The 18,231-nt window shown below is 39.7% G+C and overlaps 1 protein-coding gene across 3 annotated transcripts in view; it reads right to left on the reverse strand.

Moving 5' to 3' along the window:
* Nucleotides 1-18,190, reverse strand: part of LOC146714037 (uncharacterized) — an 84,476-nt gene extending 66,286 nt beyond the window's left edge. For 2 of the 3 annotated variants that reach the window (XM_085450619.1, XM_085450618.1), the window contains exon 1: nt 14,140-16,251. In XM_085450619.1, coding sequence (XP_085306745.1) covers nt 14,140-14,291 — 152 coding nt within the window. In that variant the 5' untranslated portion in view covers nt 14,292-16,251. Of the gene's footprint in view, nt 1-14,139 lie in introns of all 3 variants that reach the window. The other variant, XM_085450620.1, reaches the window with a different exon arrangement.
* Nucleotides 18,191-18,231: the final 41 nt, after the last annotated feature.

The raw sequence follows: 18,231 nt of genomic DNA on the forward strand, positions 1-18,231 counted from the left end.
GCAGACTGGAGAAGCCAGGGATTGAACCACTAACCTTCCGATCAGTAGGTGACCTGCTCCGGCCTGGGCCACATAAACCAAACCATAATTGGGCCAGATATGGCATGCCATAAACAGTGGCGTCATTGCCAGACCTGGCACACATCTGGTTGACATACAACCTGCCATGACACCAGTTAGTCAGAAGTGCCAGCTTAATGCCAGCTCCCGGCCAGGCCTGTCTTCTATGAGCCTGGGCCACATAAACCAAACCACAATCAAGCCAGATGTGGCATGCCATCACATAGACAGTGCCATCTATGCCAGGCCTGGCCCATATCTGGATGACATATGTCTTATCATGCCAGAAGTCATGAAAGTGGCCACTTTCATGAGTAAATCATATAAGGCTTACATGATTTACTCATGAAAGTGGCCACTTTCTCATTACTTTCATACATTGTTTTAGTAAGTATCCAAAACATACAAGTTTCATTATATAATTTTTCAAGGGATCTTATATCTGTTTTCACTCTTATATGCTTTTCATACAAGTTTCACACAAGACAGATACAAACTTTATAAGAGTTATATATATCTTTTCCATATGGGTAGACTCCTAGATAAAACATTATGGGTCATTCCCACAACCCACAGCTTTACAGTGTTCCAGCAAAGTTCATTTCCAATGCAAGCTCTGCAAGTACTGTCTCTTCACATCCAGACGCAATCTGTCTCTGTACCGTCCTTGTAACTGCTTTTAAGCATGTTTCTAGCAACCGTCCTTCCAACACAGCACAGTGTGTTTGTTTTGATTCGTGGCCCAGATATATGGCGCAGTACTCCCAAAATACATTGCAGTGTTACGTCAACTCCAAAGCCCTATGATCTAAGCAATTCTGGCTGGAGGTAACCAGACCCCAGACCACTGACAACAGACGGTGGCCGCTGCCAACATGGACGAGGAATATGAAATCTCAAATTAGTATCTGTGTTCAACCCTGAGTATCTTTCCGGGTTCCTACTTCCTCACTGTGATGAAACTGGAAATTCAGCCAGGGAGATATTACAAAGGAATATTTAACTGTCCCAGTGTGGCGGATGAGAAGATGTTAACAAAATGGCTGCAACAAATAACCCATTTACATGGCCATTTAACACAGTGAGAAAAGTGTGAAAAGCTAATGTGCTAGCACTGGTTTATGTTATGACTGTTCACTGGAATTTTCATCTAGAGACAATAAATAAAATAGAAATAACTCACAGCTATTACATCCTGTTCATGCTTTCTGCGTTTGGATGGTTGAATTTACATCTACACGTGACTGCTGTGAACACCTGAACATTCAGAGAACATAATGTCAGGTCTAAGGAGCTTGGAAAGAAAAGCATCTGGACTTCTTTAAGTTTCTTGAAGATGTTTCACCTCTCATCCGAGAAGCTTCTTCAGTTCTAAAGGTAAAATGGTGGGAGTTTCCCCCCAAAGACGGACAAAAGGACCCCCTAATGATCCTCTACCTAATCACATGAGCCAAGGTGTGAAAACGGGTGTGGGTCACAATCAGCCAGGGTTTCGGGTGAGCTCATTGTGAAACCTAGCCCCACCCTATCATGTGATTTCCTGAGGTCAGATGGCCCAGGATGTGAGTGGGCGTTAAGGCGTCTGGGAAGGGATCTCAAAACTGGATTATAGATGGCAGACAGTTGGTGTCGTAAACCACCGCCTCTGTTCAAAGATGGTCGCTCACAGTAGACATAAAATGGTTTCTTTCACTCCTCTTTCAAACTATCTGTCTTCTCTGTCCAAAATGTGAACATTGGCATCCTCGGAAGAGTGACCTTTATCCTTAAGATGCAGATGGACTGCTGAGTCTTGTCCCGTGGAGGTGGCTCTTTTATGATGTGCCATGCGTTTGTGAAGTGGCTGTTTGGTCTCTCCAATGTAGAGGTCTGGGCATTCTTCACTACACTATACAGCATACACCACATTGTTAAGTTTGTGTTTAGGAGTTTGGAGCAGAACTAAAAAGTTCCTGATATTAAACTGCTGCAAGGATGAAAGCAAAGACAGATAAATTGACTCGCCAGCTATTTCAGTAGATACACCTGGACCTGTTTAGCTAATTGTTAATGCAATGTGGCGTATTTATTCATGTAGATATCATCAAGATGACCTGCTGAAGTTTAAACTAACCATCGAAATGGGGAAGAGAGGTGATGTAAAATACTTTGAACATGGCATGGACGGTCTGAGTATTTCAGAACAGAAACTCAAATAGACACTAGTTACAACCAAGGTATGTAGAAGAGCATCTCTGAATGGGGTACAGCAGTGGAAGACCACATTGAGTGCCACAGGAAACTGTTGGAGATGTTGTATAGGTGCTAAATGTATTAAAAATGGTACACTTATATAAAATCTTCACTTTTGAAACAATTTCAAATACGAAAGAATGTTCACTGAGATCTACTACTTGGCTCTTTTTTTCTAATTTGTTTACTGACCAAACTTTCTTCCTCTTTGGAGATTGTTAAAGTTGTCTTTCAGCCAGCTTCTATTTCAGACTTTAATATTGCCACCGTGTGCAGTGAGTCTGTAATGGAGACCAGGGGTTCCATTACCTGGTTGGTATTGTTAATAATAAATTGTTGGATTGGGAATTTAAAATAGGGTAATAAAGAAAACACATTAGTTCTTATGGAGTCTTTTATTAGGTTATTTGACATACGATTAAATTGACAGCTTGTAACAGAAAAGAGACAGTGGGACTGGCCATCCTACCTGTGTCGGAGAAGAGCCAAAGTTAGAGCTGTTTGCAGTTAATCATTTATCAACAACCTAAACATATGTGAAATGAGAACTTGTAAAGGTACTCATCTGTCCTGGTTGCTTCTTGCAGGATGTGGAGCAAAAGAGTGAAAGCGGCTCAATCACCTGCTTAAGAGCTCTTGGAGCAGACCAGTGTGCCGGGTTAGGGAGTATGGTTAAAGAGGGTTTTAATTTAGATAGAAATGGGTGAAGCTTATGTTATTGGTTTGTTTATAGTATGTGTTGGAAATATGTACAGTATATGTTTGTGATGTGCTTTAATGTTATTGTATGTTTGTTTGTGTGGAGGGTTATGTGTTCATTTTGATTAGTTAACCCCCATACTTGGGCTATTCCAGATGCTCACCTGAAAAGGTAGAGTATAAAAGGAAGCCATTTTGTTTAGTTGTAGTTAGTGTTTGTGCTGTTATCATGCTCCTTCTTTAATAAAGTGCCAATCCATGGATGTCTTTTACTCCAGTCTTGCGTCATATTATTGGACAGAACCTATGACCGCCGGCCAAAACTGACAGAGTCCATGAGAATCCTAATCATCACCCCTTTTGGATGCCAGCCATCACCCAACATACCCGGTCCTGACTGACAAGTCATGTGACATGAGTGTGGGGTTACCTCAGCCGTTAGTGGGAGTCCCTACACCAGGGCTGCCCAATCCCAGTCCTCGAGAGCTACTATCCTGCAGCTTTTAGATGCATCCCTACTCCAACACAGCTGAATCAAATGAATGGCTTGTTATCAGGCCTTTGCCAAACACGATGGCATGCTGAAGAGGTAATCAAACCATTTGATTCAGCTGTGTTGGAGTAGGGATGCATCTAAAAGCTGCAGGACGGTAGCTCTCGAGGACCGGGATTGGGCAGCCCTGCCCTACACCCTCTGTTACATGCCCAGCAACAGACAGATGGAGTTTAAATCATCAGAAAGTGAGGACACAAAGTGCTCGCAGTAACCCACACCGGGCAAACCTTGCTGCTACACATGTTGGGGTCATAAATCTCTCCACAGCACCGCCACTTTAATAAGCTTTGATATTTTTGACAAATGACTCAGAGATAAGGGCATCTATCTGCTTAAGCTCAAATGCTTATGTTGTTGTTTGTATTATTATACAAAGATTTTCAGCGGCTCCTTTTGAATTATTCTACATTGATGTTAATTTGTGGTCTTGTGTGGAAATACAATATTGATTGGTAACAGCTGTGTACACCAGCACTCTGACAGCTGATGTAATCTCTGAGGTCCAGTTAGCCAGAGAGTTTAATAAGAACTGATGAAAATAAATCACTACTGGCTCAAGCAGAAAGCTGCAGTCACTCAGCACCTCGAGTCTTAGCTGTGGTGACGTGTGCAAAGATGTAAAACAATTTATTATGCCAGCACAATAAATGTTTAACTCTGAATTTGCAATTATTTTTAAACTTATTCATTCCTGTGAAGGCACATTCTGAATCAAAACTCTTTTTAAATTCTTTTTAAAATGATTTCATGCAAGAAAAACTTCTTTTTAAAGTTTCCTGAAGGTCAGGGCTTGCAGCAGTCAAGTCCAAATGTGGTTTCATGTCTTTGTTTTGACTTAGGTATGACTCAAGTCCAGGTCTCTGGTCACAAGGCTGCAGCAGCAGCACAAGAGCAGACGGCAGCAGCTGTTCGAAGGGTCAAACTTGGCCAAGTTATAACCCGAGTGTTTAGTAGGTGGAAATTTCTGTAACACTAAATAAAACCTAGTGAGACCACACAAGATAGTCCTTACATATACATAAGCTCTTGCTAAATATCTACAACTATTAATAACAATTATCAGTTATGCACGCCGGGAAAATTCAAAATGGCATTTCTCAAAATAGCATAGTGTATAAAAAGCCCATTTCCCCCTAGTAGCTACTCGAATTAACTCAACTCAGATTTACTGGTTTTCCATTAAAACCCAGTAGGGGTGGGTTTAAAAAATTTTTTTTTCCAATTTAAATAGATTTTAGCTTGAATAATGCAATGTCGATTCATGAAATCCTGAACCGATTATTAAATATAAATGTATTTTGCCAGAAATCCCAGAATCTTAGGTTAAGCCTCACAAAACTATTTCAACAACCACCAAACATAAAATGAGAGCATGTAAACAGATTCCGCACAAAGTTGTAAACACAAAGCACAGATCGTTCACCCCACATGGTGAACGATCCATATATGGACATCTCTCAAAGCCGGCAGCTCACAGATTCTGATGCTGCAGGTTTTGACACTCTCCGACTAAAATGCACTGAACCAGCAGCAAAAGAAGATCAAAAGTACGCTTCACGTTTGATAAAAATCCTCATTAATTCCCTCTTACCTTTGCTGTTTTGCTTCCATCACCATAAAATCCCATTTCCTGCACAGCTCTTTCTCTCTCAAATCTCTGTTTTCTGCATTATTCGCTATCTTATTACGCGCCAGTCTACCGTTGTGTGCAGTGCTGTCAGATGCAGTTTTTTTTCTTTCAGAAATGACCTCCGACAAGAAAGCCTCATTTGTTCTGTTCACCGAAAAAATTTAAACTTTTTAAAAATTATGCCAAATTGCAAAACGATGTGTCTCTAATAAAACTTTTGTAACTTTGCTCTGCTTCACTTCAATAGCATCAGGTAATATTCACATGTTGCTTCATGGTTTTCTTCATTTTTTGTTCTACTGCAAAATATTTTTAAGGTTATCTGCTATAAAAAGCTAGGCCAGGAAAAGCTTCATGTTTTTCTGTGTTTTATCCTCAGTTACTTTGACACAAAGGCATCTGCTGTTATGTTTACACCTCTGATGAAGTTTCACAAGTGTCAGCTTTGTTTTTATATAGCGATATAAAAATATGGATATGTACTGATAAATGATCAGAATTGTAATATTTCTGACTGTCTCAGTCAAAATTGAATTGAATTGAATCAAATCAGAATCGAATAGTTGGTTTTTTGTATCCATTTCCTGGGTTTCAAAAATGGCAGTTTTAATTTTTGTGAAGAAGACGCTCACATGACTCATCAGGTGATGCTCTGACCAGCCAATTGGTGGCATGCAGTGTGACATCACATTTTAGTACCTGCTTGGCAAACCGTGGCGAGTTGATCCGATTAGACACTAATGGAGAAGAAGCTTAATTAACAGAAAATTAATAGCTAATAGCATTACCCCACGTGACCATATCATCCCAATAACTGTAGGTTAGTATAATGCATGAATACTAAGTTTCTCATATTGTTTATGTGTAGCTAGAACATGTTTACACTTACAGAGGTCTAATGTGGCATTAGGAGTGCTATAAGAAAACTTTCATGCTACAGTAATGTGCTGTAATACCTCAGCATACAGCATCTGTTTGAAATTCAGAACAGGAATGAGAGTTCAGTAACCCTGCAACTACTATAAACCTTCAACAGTGATTTAGTTTTAATTTATTAAATAAATTTAACTTGTGAATAAGTTGTAACACAGGCACACAAAAAAACAAAGGGTGTTCATTATTGTTCTTGAGATATCTGGTGGAGATTGTAAAGTATTTCTCCCTTACACCATCATTATTTCTTAAGTAAGTTATGACTGAGTTTTAAGTGCGTTTTCTTTATCTTGTGGGTCTATGACCGGGGAACACCACAAACGAGTACAGGAGACGTTTCAGTGCAACTGTAACATTCCTGACTGCCCGACAGACGGTAGCCTTGGAAACGTGCTCAGCGTCACCAATATTATACAGAAAGCTCCCGTTTGCAAGAAAACGAAGTGCAATACAAATAATATGTACAGAACTGAGAGAATGTCCACGATGTGTCTTATGAGCAATATTAGGCCTGAGGGTGTTATTCAAATAAATTATAGATTGTGCTGAAAAACGATAACTTTCACACAGGAAATCATCAGGAAATGATAAAATGTCCAAACGCGCTCTAATCACTCTCTCCCGGCGGAGAGCTCTGCGGAGAATTTGGGCTTCAACATCTACTGGCTCTTCAAGGAAGGGACACGCCATGTCTGACACTTCCTACAGTCAGGTTTCTGACAAAGAGGCGGAGACAGTCAGGGTTAGTTGAAGTAAACCTGCTAGGGGGCAGGTTAGCTTCACGGAGTGTGTCGTCATAGTGACTCACTCAGGATGAATCTAAACTTGCTTTGTGAAACCGAAAACCCAGAGTTTTCGTTAACTCAGGGTATACTTACTCAGAGTTTGCACTAAACCGGCTTCCTGAAATAGGGCCCTGGGCCCTGTGCTTCGTACGTCGCTTACTACATCCAAGATCAAATGAAACATCCAAGACCAAATCATCGCGCTAACTCTGAGCTCGCTATTCCGGTTCCCCGAACACACCTGTTGTTGACGATTAGTATAGCTGGATGAAGTAATGTGAGATCACTGGGTGGCCCAACAGGGGCTACGCATCGATAGTAGAAACATTGATCGGCAACCCTTTGATTGGTCGGCGAAAATGTCGAAGGAGCGCGCTCGGTATTTTTCGGCAGCAGAGCAAGAACTCATGAGTGAGGGATTTCAGGAGTTTCAGAGTTTAATTAAAACGCAAGGGAACACTGCAAAGGCTGCAAAAGCAAGGAGAGAGGGCTGGCAGAAAGTTGCTGACAAATCAAACTCGTAAGTAATCCAATAATAACAATAATAATGGAGTGGATTGATATAGCGCTTTTCAAGGCACCCAAAGCGCTTTACAATGCCACTATTCATTCACTCTCACATTCACACACTGGTGGAGGCAGCTACGGTTGTAGCCACAGCTGCCCTGGGGCAGACTGACAGAAGCCAGGCTGCCATATTGCGCCATCGGCCCCTCTGGCCAACACCAGTAGGCGGTAGGGTAGATTTATCATATCACACCATATTATCCAATATTATATTACATTATATTATATTATAATATGTTATATTATATCCCCTTTCACATTAGAGCCACAACAGGACCCACTAGAACATGGGAACAAGTAAAAGTGAAATATAAGAATATTCTACAGAATGGTAATATTTATCACTTATATTTCTTGTCGTCTCTTGGAAAGAGACCCTGGAATACTCTGTTTGTTTGTTCATAACAGCAACCAAGAAAAGGGCAGAGCAAAAAAAGACAGGTGGTGGTCCTGCACCCCCTCGTCAACAAGTTGGTTAAGTGAATAATACCCTCACGGGAAAATCGATATCTCTCTATGAGCACACTGTCGCGCTGAGCTAAAGGATCCTGTCTATCCCGCAATATACGCTGAATTCTGAGGACTCTCCTTATCAATCTTGCACCTTCCGCAATGGGTTGCTCGCGTAAACGGACAGGATATGACTGCGACAGACTTCCCAAATCCACCTTCGCTTTTATAGCCGTGGTCTCTCATCTTGATTACACGAAGTAATTTACAATTACTACTCTGAAATATGAATTACATCTGTAATAATCACATATATGTAATAGAATGTTAATAGTACATTTCCCTTTTTTAGGGAATGACCTGTATGTATCTGTGTGACATCAATAAAAGGATCAAGTGCTGCATTATCTTTAGTTACATTGATGTTATTTATTTATGGTGAAACAGTGGTGGAATATCGCTGTTGCTTTCGTATGAATGACGCGGACATACCTGCGTGGCCGCGATCTAATCCTGTTTACATAAAGTAAACCTGCTCCCCAGCAGGTTTACGCTTACGGCTCTGTTGCTATGACAGCAAGTCCCGGATGGGCTTCGGGGAACCGAACGATCCAGGATCACGCGAAATCGTCAACAATCTCATCCAGCTAACTCACTTAGTGCGGTACGAAGAACAGGCCCCTGGCGTCTGAAACTATTTTGGTTTTGATGTAAAGTATGACCCTGATGGTAAGTGCGTCATGGACAAAAGTAAAACAGTATGTTGAATGTGCCACGCAATGCTCAATTACATTGGTGGGAACTAGTGCGTTAGCGCAGTTAGTTCATTAACGTGTTGACACCATCCAGCCCCACGCACGGGGCGATCCGCAGGAACTCGTTAATGGAGATTTGCAAAAACAACAAGCACGCATGCTACAAACTTTACCCGAGTCATTTAGACAGCCGTTAGCACATGATTCTCCTTATGGGGACCTGATATGTTTAATATGCTGCTGAGAATATAGCCCAGAAGAAGCGTATAGTATAGCTTTATTTTGGAAAGAGCCATTTCTCTGTGATAAACTCTCTTTTCCAAAGATGAGTGATTTCTCGATCAGATAGATTTATGTTTTTTTTGTTTGTTGTTTCAGCAACATTAAATTTAAAAACTGTACTTTTGAGTTAAAATATATATTTATAATTTTAATAAATGACAAATTAAAAAGGCATGAACATTTTTTTGTATCGAAAAAATATCGAACTGAACCGAACCGTGAATTTTGTGTATTGTTGCACCCCTATCCACTGAGGCTTCATGTGTCTGAAAACTGAGTTCTATTTGCATGACGCAGAAACAGATATTAGAAGCTAGAAAAGTTTTTAAGTCATGTGTCATTCAGATAATTCACTGCCCGGTATCCAATCTTTTAATACATCCATATTCTTAAAGAAGTCTGGACTCTGCTGTCACTTCTGAGAAACCAAGCTGAGTGCAGATGCCATCCTCAACAAGCCTTCAGCGGGTGATTATTTGATACTTGAAGAGTAGATTTTTGCTAGTGTTTTATATTAATGCCTCCTAGAAATTAATGGAAACACTTGAGGTTAACGAGTAGGCACTTGACCACCTGCCAAAACCACGAGGATGACCATTAAGACAAAACAACTTCTCATGTAAAATCTTAGGAATCTCTCCCATCTGGCATTATGGCGAGCTCAAACGAGTTGGATATTGGAAAATGAGAGTGATACCACATCATGTCACAGCGTGTGAATATGTGTATGCGCCTAGTCCGAGTTACATCATGACACAGTGGCTTCAATTACAGTTGAGACTTTTCATCACCATCAAGGTATGTGTCATCCCGTCTCAGACACACTCACACACTCGACACTGTATCAACTGATATAGTGAGCTAGCTATAAGACGCTGACTATTTTAAGACACAAAAACAGATCATTTTTAATCGCTGAAATTGATGTGCGTTTTTGACTGCAAAGCCAAAGGAAAGTTTGTAGCCTTAGCTTTTCTTAACCACACACTATTTAAAAATCATGTCACTAAATCATGGTTTTGTACTGTGACATCCTGTCCACAGTTATTACACTTTAAAAGCCTCACTCTGAGGCGGGACTGGTTGGTGACCCAGAAATCCTTTTCACAACTGGATGAACTAATGGAGTCCAACACAAAGTGACCAGGATGTGAGGAAATGGCACTGCCCAAATATAAAGGATAACCACGCCAAACTGATCGCTTTATATAGATTTAAAACCATCATATATGTATATTTAATGGATTATTGTAGAGATAACAGATAGTGCTAAGTCCATTCATTTATCATCATCAGTGTGGCACCAATAGGGCGCCTCATCAACAGTTCAACAGCCCGCTCTGAAGATGGGGGTCCCTTTTGTGTGAGCCTAAAGCGTGTGATGCAGGATTGTCCAATATTGTGAAAGCCATATTTCCTATGATTGTCATATTTTTGTGATCTGCATCATCAAGAATAATTTAACTGAAAATTTGCCAATAATCAACAGAAACATTTGGATTATTATCTTAAACAGTAAAAGGTCAATGTTATTGTGGTTTTGCAGACATGCAATTACTAACCATGTGACATTAGTGTGTTCCCCATTTTGGATGACTGGATTCTATTACTTGAATGATGGACTTTTGTACATTTTGCCTGTATCTAAATTAGTATATGTATGCATGTAGGCTGCAATGCTAGGGCACAACTTTCACTTGAAGCCCCACCTTCCACCCAAATTCTGGTTTGTGTTGCACTTTATCAAGTTGTTCGACTGCCTGGCTAGTAGTTAGTGAGTATTTGCACACAATCATGAAAAAATGGCAACTATGGTAATCTGCTAGCAACCAAAACAATCAGTGGGAGTATTTTGGTGCTACACCATCTCTGAGTTTCACCTAGAACGAGCTAATAACCTCCAAAAGAGTCAAGGAATACACAGGATGGACAACTTTCAAGCAACGCACACCAAACCTCAGTAGCGGAAATTGTTTTCTATCACCCTCAAGTGGCCAAAAATAAAGCAACTGCAGGTTTTAAGCCACAACAATTAGGCACAGATATTTCCATACAACTTAAAAAAAAAAAAGAAAAAAAAAAAGATATTTTCTTAGACTTGAGGTTTCAAGATTTCATGACGTAGCATATACATAATGTATTGGGGGTTGCACTGACTAATAATTTTTAATGTTAAATGACATGACACAGACTTGGACTTAGGTTTGAGGAACACAGTAAAATCAGACAGACTGGATCCAGATTGTCTGGAAAACTACTTTAAAGCGTCCCGGCCAACGGGCATGGAAGGGCAAAGCCACAAAAGACAATGAAAATGAATGGTGGGAACTCCAGGAAGAATGCTTGCACATTAAAGAGGAAAAGTAAAGAAGAAATGATGGTAAAAATAAATAAATAAATAAATTTAAAAAAGCAAAAACGACAAAGTGGAGAAAAGGGAACAGCTGCTCTTTTAAATCCACTGGTTTGGATGATAACCAGCATCAAATTTCACAAACCAAAACCCTCTCAAACATTTACGAGGTGTTTGGTCATATGGTGAGTATGTAGGCTAAATGCGTATGTGACTCAGACAATGTTTCTATAAGGTCAGTGTGTCTTTGAACTGAAGGAGCGCTTAGATTTCAGTATCTTGCATAATCACATAATCTAAACATAGGAAATTAGTCAATGTTTTTATATCAGTGGCTTAATATGTGATGGAAAAGGTAAGATAAGGTAAAGGTAAGGAGTGTAGCTCAGCTCTGGCTCTTTAGCCTCCTATAGATAATTGGTTTTAGTTTTATAGCATACTGACAGCTTTAATTTGGGCACACATGGCCAGAAAAGCTCTGAGAAACCCACTGTACACGACCTGAGCAACAGCTGACAGAAAACAGCAGAAGCAGATGGTGCAGCCTTTAGCAATTTGAGATGTTTTAGTACAGTTAAAAACAGATTTATAGCACAATAAATACTGAAATCAAGTCAATACACAACCTGTAAAGAAGTTAAAATTTGTGTCATTGATGCCTACCACCTGGTGGCTAAAAAATATAATAATTGCAATTTAATCATCATTGATCTGTCCAAATCTGTCCCACCACAGTTAGCCTAACCAGCATCAAGCCATGTAAAAGTAAAAGATGACCACAGTCACCACTTTTCCTAATTTTTGGCACTCCCCAGATTCACATATCTTTATCCAAGGCACTCTCTCGACGGGATCTCTTTGGATCTAAAGTGCCATCCCTTTCTTATTTTATCCTGTCATACATTTGGATGAAATCAGCATAGACCTTCTTAACTTGTCTCCAGAATTGTGCTTTATGTGGTTGTGTTGAACTTCATTAAAAAAAACACCATTAGTTGATGCTTAAATCTGATGCTTAAAAGTAAAGATTTGTGCTTCGTATTAAGCTTCATATTTTAGTCACAGCTACTGATAGGTTGCTGGTTTGTGCAAGATTTCCTAGGCCTAAGAAATAGTGGTGTCAGATCAGAAAACACTTTAATATGTGTTTTTATTATTAATTGGAGCACCTGCAGTCTTCTGAGCGGTCCCTTAAAATCAATTACAATTGTTTTGATGGCATAGTTTTAAGTCAGGAATTAGAGAATACTTCTCAGTGGGTATCTGACTTGGATGCCTTCCGGTGCCTCATAGGTGAGAACCTAGGCTCTCTCAGATAAATAAGAGATTATGTATCTGGGCTGGCTGGCAATGTCACCTTGAAAGAGATGAAGGCGGCAATCTGGGAGACAGACTGAAGCTCTGTTTAGACTGCCTAGGACTCATATAAATGGAAGAAGATGGATGGATGGATGACTCTATTCTTTAAAAGTCTAGATAAAACAGTACAGTACTTCAAGCTTGAATGTTTTATAGATCTTACATAAATGTAAAACTTATGGATTATGGGTGAATGAGTGAATACATGAATTAACAGATGAATGACCAAATGAGTGGGTTTCATTCATGGAAATAAAAGGCTGCAAACTGCAGTGAATGAGTGAATGGGTGAATAATGAATGAAACACTGAGAAAAGAGATGGCGATACAAATGAAAGGTAAAGACATTGTGATCTGACCATTAATGGATCCAGTTAAAAGTCAAACTGTCAAACAGCTGCTATGGTAACAATGAAGATACCATAGGTGGTTACAATTAACAACTTCTATCCAAACATCTTGAGTTGCCCACAGTTTCTTCACACCAAGCAAAGGAACATCTTCACCAAGTTGGCTATTCTGAGCCAGATTTTGGAGCAACATCAACGTCTTGTTCTAATATAGCAAACGAATCTGGAATCTTCCACTGCAGTTAATCTTAAGACTCACATAAACATCTCTCAGACATGCCTGTAGCAGCAAGTAGGACTAGCATATACAGCCTCAACATTTTGTTAGGCCACTTCACTGAATAACTACAGAGCTTTATTCTCTTTGCCCTCTTTACTTTGCAGTGATATCAGCTGGGTATTAGATGTTTACATTCATCTCCTCCTACCTGGATTTGATTGAAATGGGAATCGAAATCGAGGGAATTCATTGTTGTCATCAACTAAAGAACATATGTTTGGTGGTACCATGCATGTACACACATGAATAAAACTTTTAAATACTTGGATCTAGACAGATGGGACACCCACATATACATGCATAGCCCTGTCACATGCAGTTGTTGTCTTCCTTTAGCTGTAAGAGCTGTTTGGGCCAGGGTTAATACCAAAGGACTATTTCCAACTTGCTAATTGTTCCATATGCACACGTGACATACAAGAATATAGTCGCGACTGTGGATAAAAGTCTTCACCAACATTTAGCAGGATTTTAAGGTTGACTGTTTCTCAACATTCATCATTAGTACTGTTATTCTTTGTATTTGTACCCCCTGAAAAAAGTCACACAATAAAAAATGTTTTAAAAAGACAAAGGTAGTTTTTTTTAAATCTTGATTTTACATTATATTTGGTTAGAAATGTTATTTCTAACAAAAGAAATAACATTTCTTTTTTTTAGCAAAATGTTTTTTAACATTTATCCAGGTTGTGATTGTATGACTTTTTAAAACTTTTTTTGTTGCATATTCACATTTTCTCCACACATATGAAAGGTAAAGGCATTATTAATACAAAATGCACACATGCATTGCATTTGTCACTTGCAGACAGAAAAAGAAATGAAACACAAAGATTTTCCTCTCTCACCCGTGTGCAGGTTTGAAGGTGTTGCCGCTGTTTGAGATATACTTGGTTTTACCCAATGTCGAGTGACAGGTGTTGCCGCTGTTGATCTTTGATGGTTTGTTCTGTTTTGGAGAACCTTGGTCCTTCTTTTCCTCTAACATGGCTATAAACATCCATACACATTTATGCACACAAACAGAGGCACAAGCAGCTCACACTTCCTTACTTAATCCTGTGTGTAACCACATTCATACACACCTGCACAATTTTTATTTAAGATAGAAAGTTTTGAGTCCTTAAGACTTGATCCATCCAACAATCCCAACATTAAGAGAGAAAAAGGGGAATTTTTGTGAATTCCAGGTTTACAAATAAAAATGTAATGCTTTCTTAATAAATCCAGTGCTCGTATTTCTTTTGTGATGAAATCCTGAAGAAGCAGATCCACATTTACAAGTATTTTATGTTACCGGAGAACATCACCAGCCCAATCTGCTACATGATAAATACTTAAAAAAAAAAAAAAAAAAAAATCCCCCAGAAAAAATAGCCAGTAAATCGTTGCAGCTTTCTATAAAGTATATTTTCCAGTTGTCCTTGATTTCAGATTTCCAGCTATCCCAGGGGTAGGGTGATCCAGGATTCAAGCATTTCAGATTTTTTGAGGCTTAAGCCATTAGTGGCCTCAGCGGTATTTGAGCCGCGAGAGACTGAAAGACAATCCGGGAAGAACGCGGCACTAAACTACACCCATCCCACTGAGGCAGCAGCTGGAGAGGGGGAGAAGGGATAGAGACTGAAGAGGAAGGAGTGAGATTCTTTTGGAGAGACAGATGCAAGCAAAGTATAAGTTATGATATACATAGAAGATCAAAACGTCTCATCTGTTAACCCTGGCACAATTAATTTTTGAAGTGTTACTGAAGCATGTTTTTTTTCTTGATCTTTTTTGACTGCTACAGACACAAACATTGTACAGGAAGCCGCTTCAAAGTATTTAGTCAAGCTTCTGTAAAACTACAATATTACCCAATGAGATAAAGTGGGTTACAGTTATACAAACATTTAACTTAAACAGAACTGAGCATGTGCATACATCCAAATACAGACGTGTGCTGTTCTATGGCAGCCGCCCCCAACCTTTTTTGTGCCACGGACCGGTTTATGCCCGACAATATTTTCACGGACCGGCCTTTACATACAACAAAATAAAACTAGTACCGGTACCGAAAAAAAGAAGATTTATTCATAACATACGTGAAAAGACCCAGGAAAACAGAGTTAACGATAAAAACGATAACAAAATAACACTGAAAACCCTGAAAACCATACATTTCACACCTGAGCCTCAACTCTCGTGGCCCGGTACCAAACGACTCACGGACCGGTTCCGGTCCGAGGCCCAGGGGTTGGGGACTGCTGTTCTATGGTATGGTATTTCATAGTCTGGCTTCGATGATGGAGTTGAGTAGATAGCTGCAAAAAAAAAGGGGGTGGGGGAAAAAATTTTTTGAGTCAATGTCTGTCCGACTTTGAAGAAAATCAATTCAAATCAATTTTAGCAGTAATGAGACTCACAGTGAAGATAACTACTTGTATATGCAAGTTAAGATGAATAATAACTGCTATAAATAGAAATAAATAGACTCACATATTACATTATTTATAGCTTGTCTATAAGTGTAGCTGGATCACTGTATAGTATTATTGTATTATACAAAGTTTTGGCATCATCAAATATACTAAGGACTTCTACGTTTATCACAGGCTGGGTTTTTGTTTAGTGTTTTTAGAAATAACACAAGCAAGAATCACCATATATCTGTATGTCTACAAATGGACTTCTTATCATGATCAGTACGCCATTATTTTATACCTCTCTGACCATCTAAGACCATCTCTGAATCGAGGAGGGGGCCTAAGGGTACATCTTTCGCCGTCTTACAATGCTGCGATTGCAGCCATTCCCCAACTCTCTGTGAATGGTACTCAAGGTACTCATGGCCATTGATCAGTGGGTTTTGGTCAGTGGTTGCTGATCAATAGTCATGAGAATCTGCATTATTAAGATTAAGGAACTGACCTCCCAGCCCATTGTTCCTTCAGTGGGCTGGTTTCAGTCATTATGCAAATGTACTGTTTATAAGATTTGGAGAAACCTGCAGTCAGCTGAGACTGAAGAAGTCACTTGGATGAGTGACGAAACGTTTCTCCCACTGAAAACACTACGTCCAGATGAACAGAATGAACCTTTGGGGTAACTATGATGTAGAATATCAGACAAACCAATGGCAACCAATATTTCCAGGCAATACATTTCTTTTTTAACACACACTCCAGGTAATGCTTTAAAGACAGCAGATTTAACTTAAAGATACTGCTCTTCTGACCTCTTGTGGCGTTCTGTGTTAAATACATAACATGGTCTTATTATTTGTATGCATTGAACAAGTTTTGTTTTTTAGCATACCTTTCATAAATATCCATTCATCTATCCGTCTGTTTAATGTAGGCTTTTAATTTAAGTTAATAGAAGCAATTGTTCGATTCATTCTCGATGGTTGCTTATCAAACAATTTTCGAACTGGTTCTGCATAGAGAATAAAGTTCGAATGTGCATAAAGTTTTGTCAAAGTCCAAGAGTTTATTACTTCAATAAAACTAACCAATAAAACGAATACATTTATTACTGACATGAAACTGTTGCTGTGTTTCTAGACTACTGTCAGCTGATGCTTGACTTTTTTTGTTCTCTTATACTGATGAAAACTGGTGTATCAATATTAACAATCAGCTGAAGCATCAAATATTTTATTCTGGCCATTAATCTGCTCCTGTATAATTTAACTGTCTCATTATCCAATCACATAATGATATGACGATCTTCTTAAGTTCACGTCAAGCATCAGAACAGGGAAGAAAGGTGAATGAAGTTACTCTAAACACAAAGTGGTCTAAAATTGCTGAGGAACATCGCCAGATTGAGTCAATTGGAAGGCAAAAGAAACTCAAATAAGCACTAATTACAAGTAAAGTATGCAGAATAGCATCTCTTCAGGCAAAACTTAAAGCAGGTGGACTAGAGCAGCAGAAGACCACACCAGGTGTCGCTTCTGTGAGCCAGAACATGAAGAGCAGGAAACTGATGCTACTACAGTGGGTGGCTGTAGCTCAGGTGACAGAGCAGGTCAGCCACTAATCAGAAGGTCGGTGGTTCGATCCCAGGCTGCCTCCTGGCTGCATGCCAAATATCCTTGGGCAAGATACTAACCCCATGTTTGCCTACTGGTGGTGGTCAGAGGGCCCGGTGGCGCCAGTGTCCGGCAGCCTCGCCTCTGTCAGTGCGCCCCAGGGCAGCTGTGGCTATAATGTAGCTTGCCATCGCCAGTGTGTGAATGGGTGAATGACTGAATGTAGTGTGAAGCGCTTTGGGGTCCTTAGGGACTAGAAAAGCGCTATACAAATGCAGGCCATTTACTTCTATTCACAGGAGCTCACCAAACCTGGACACAGATAATAGTAGGGTCAGAATTTGGTACCAGTGAGCTTTGTTTAAACACCCCAGCCTCCTTGATGGCTAACCATGTCCATGCCTTCATGACCACAGTGTATCCATCTTCTGCTGGCTGGTTGGAACTCAAAGTGGTTTCTTGAGCATGACAGTGAGTTTATGGTACTCAAGTCTCCTCCGGTCACCAGATCTCAACCCAACAGAGCACCTTCGGGAGATTCCCATCGTGGATGTATGTCTGAGAAATCTGTAGCAATTGTGTGATGATGTCATGTCAACGTGGACCAAAGATTTTTGAGGAATGTTTCTAGCACCTTGTTGAATCTACGTCATCAAGAATTGAGGCAGTTCTGAAATTTGACTGAGTGGCCAGTATGACTAGAAAACCACAAAATACATATACAGTGTAAACCAGGAATGGGCATGCAAATCAGATTCAACTGTAAATGCTGTGGTGTGGCATTCGGTTCATAAGCCATATGCCCCCATAAAAAGAAACTAACATAAACTATAAAAGTTTCACGGGTATTTAAGACATTACGATGCATCCTAAATACTCTGATAACTTTCTGTGACAAAGAGAGACACATATTATTAATAGC

The sequence above is a fragment of the Copadichromis virginalis genome, linkage group LG3, assembly GCF_057382275.1.
Source record: "Copadichromis virginalis isolate Kocher_CV1m ecotype Utaka linkage group LG3, C_Virginalis_male_GT1.1, whole genome shotgun sequence".
Taxonomy (NCBI): Eukaryota; Metazoa; Chordata; class Actinopteri; order Cichliformes; family Cichlidae; genus Copadichromis; species Copadichromis virginalis.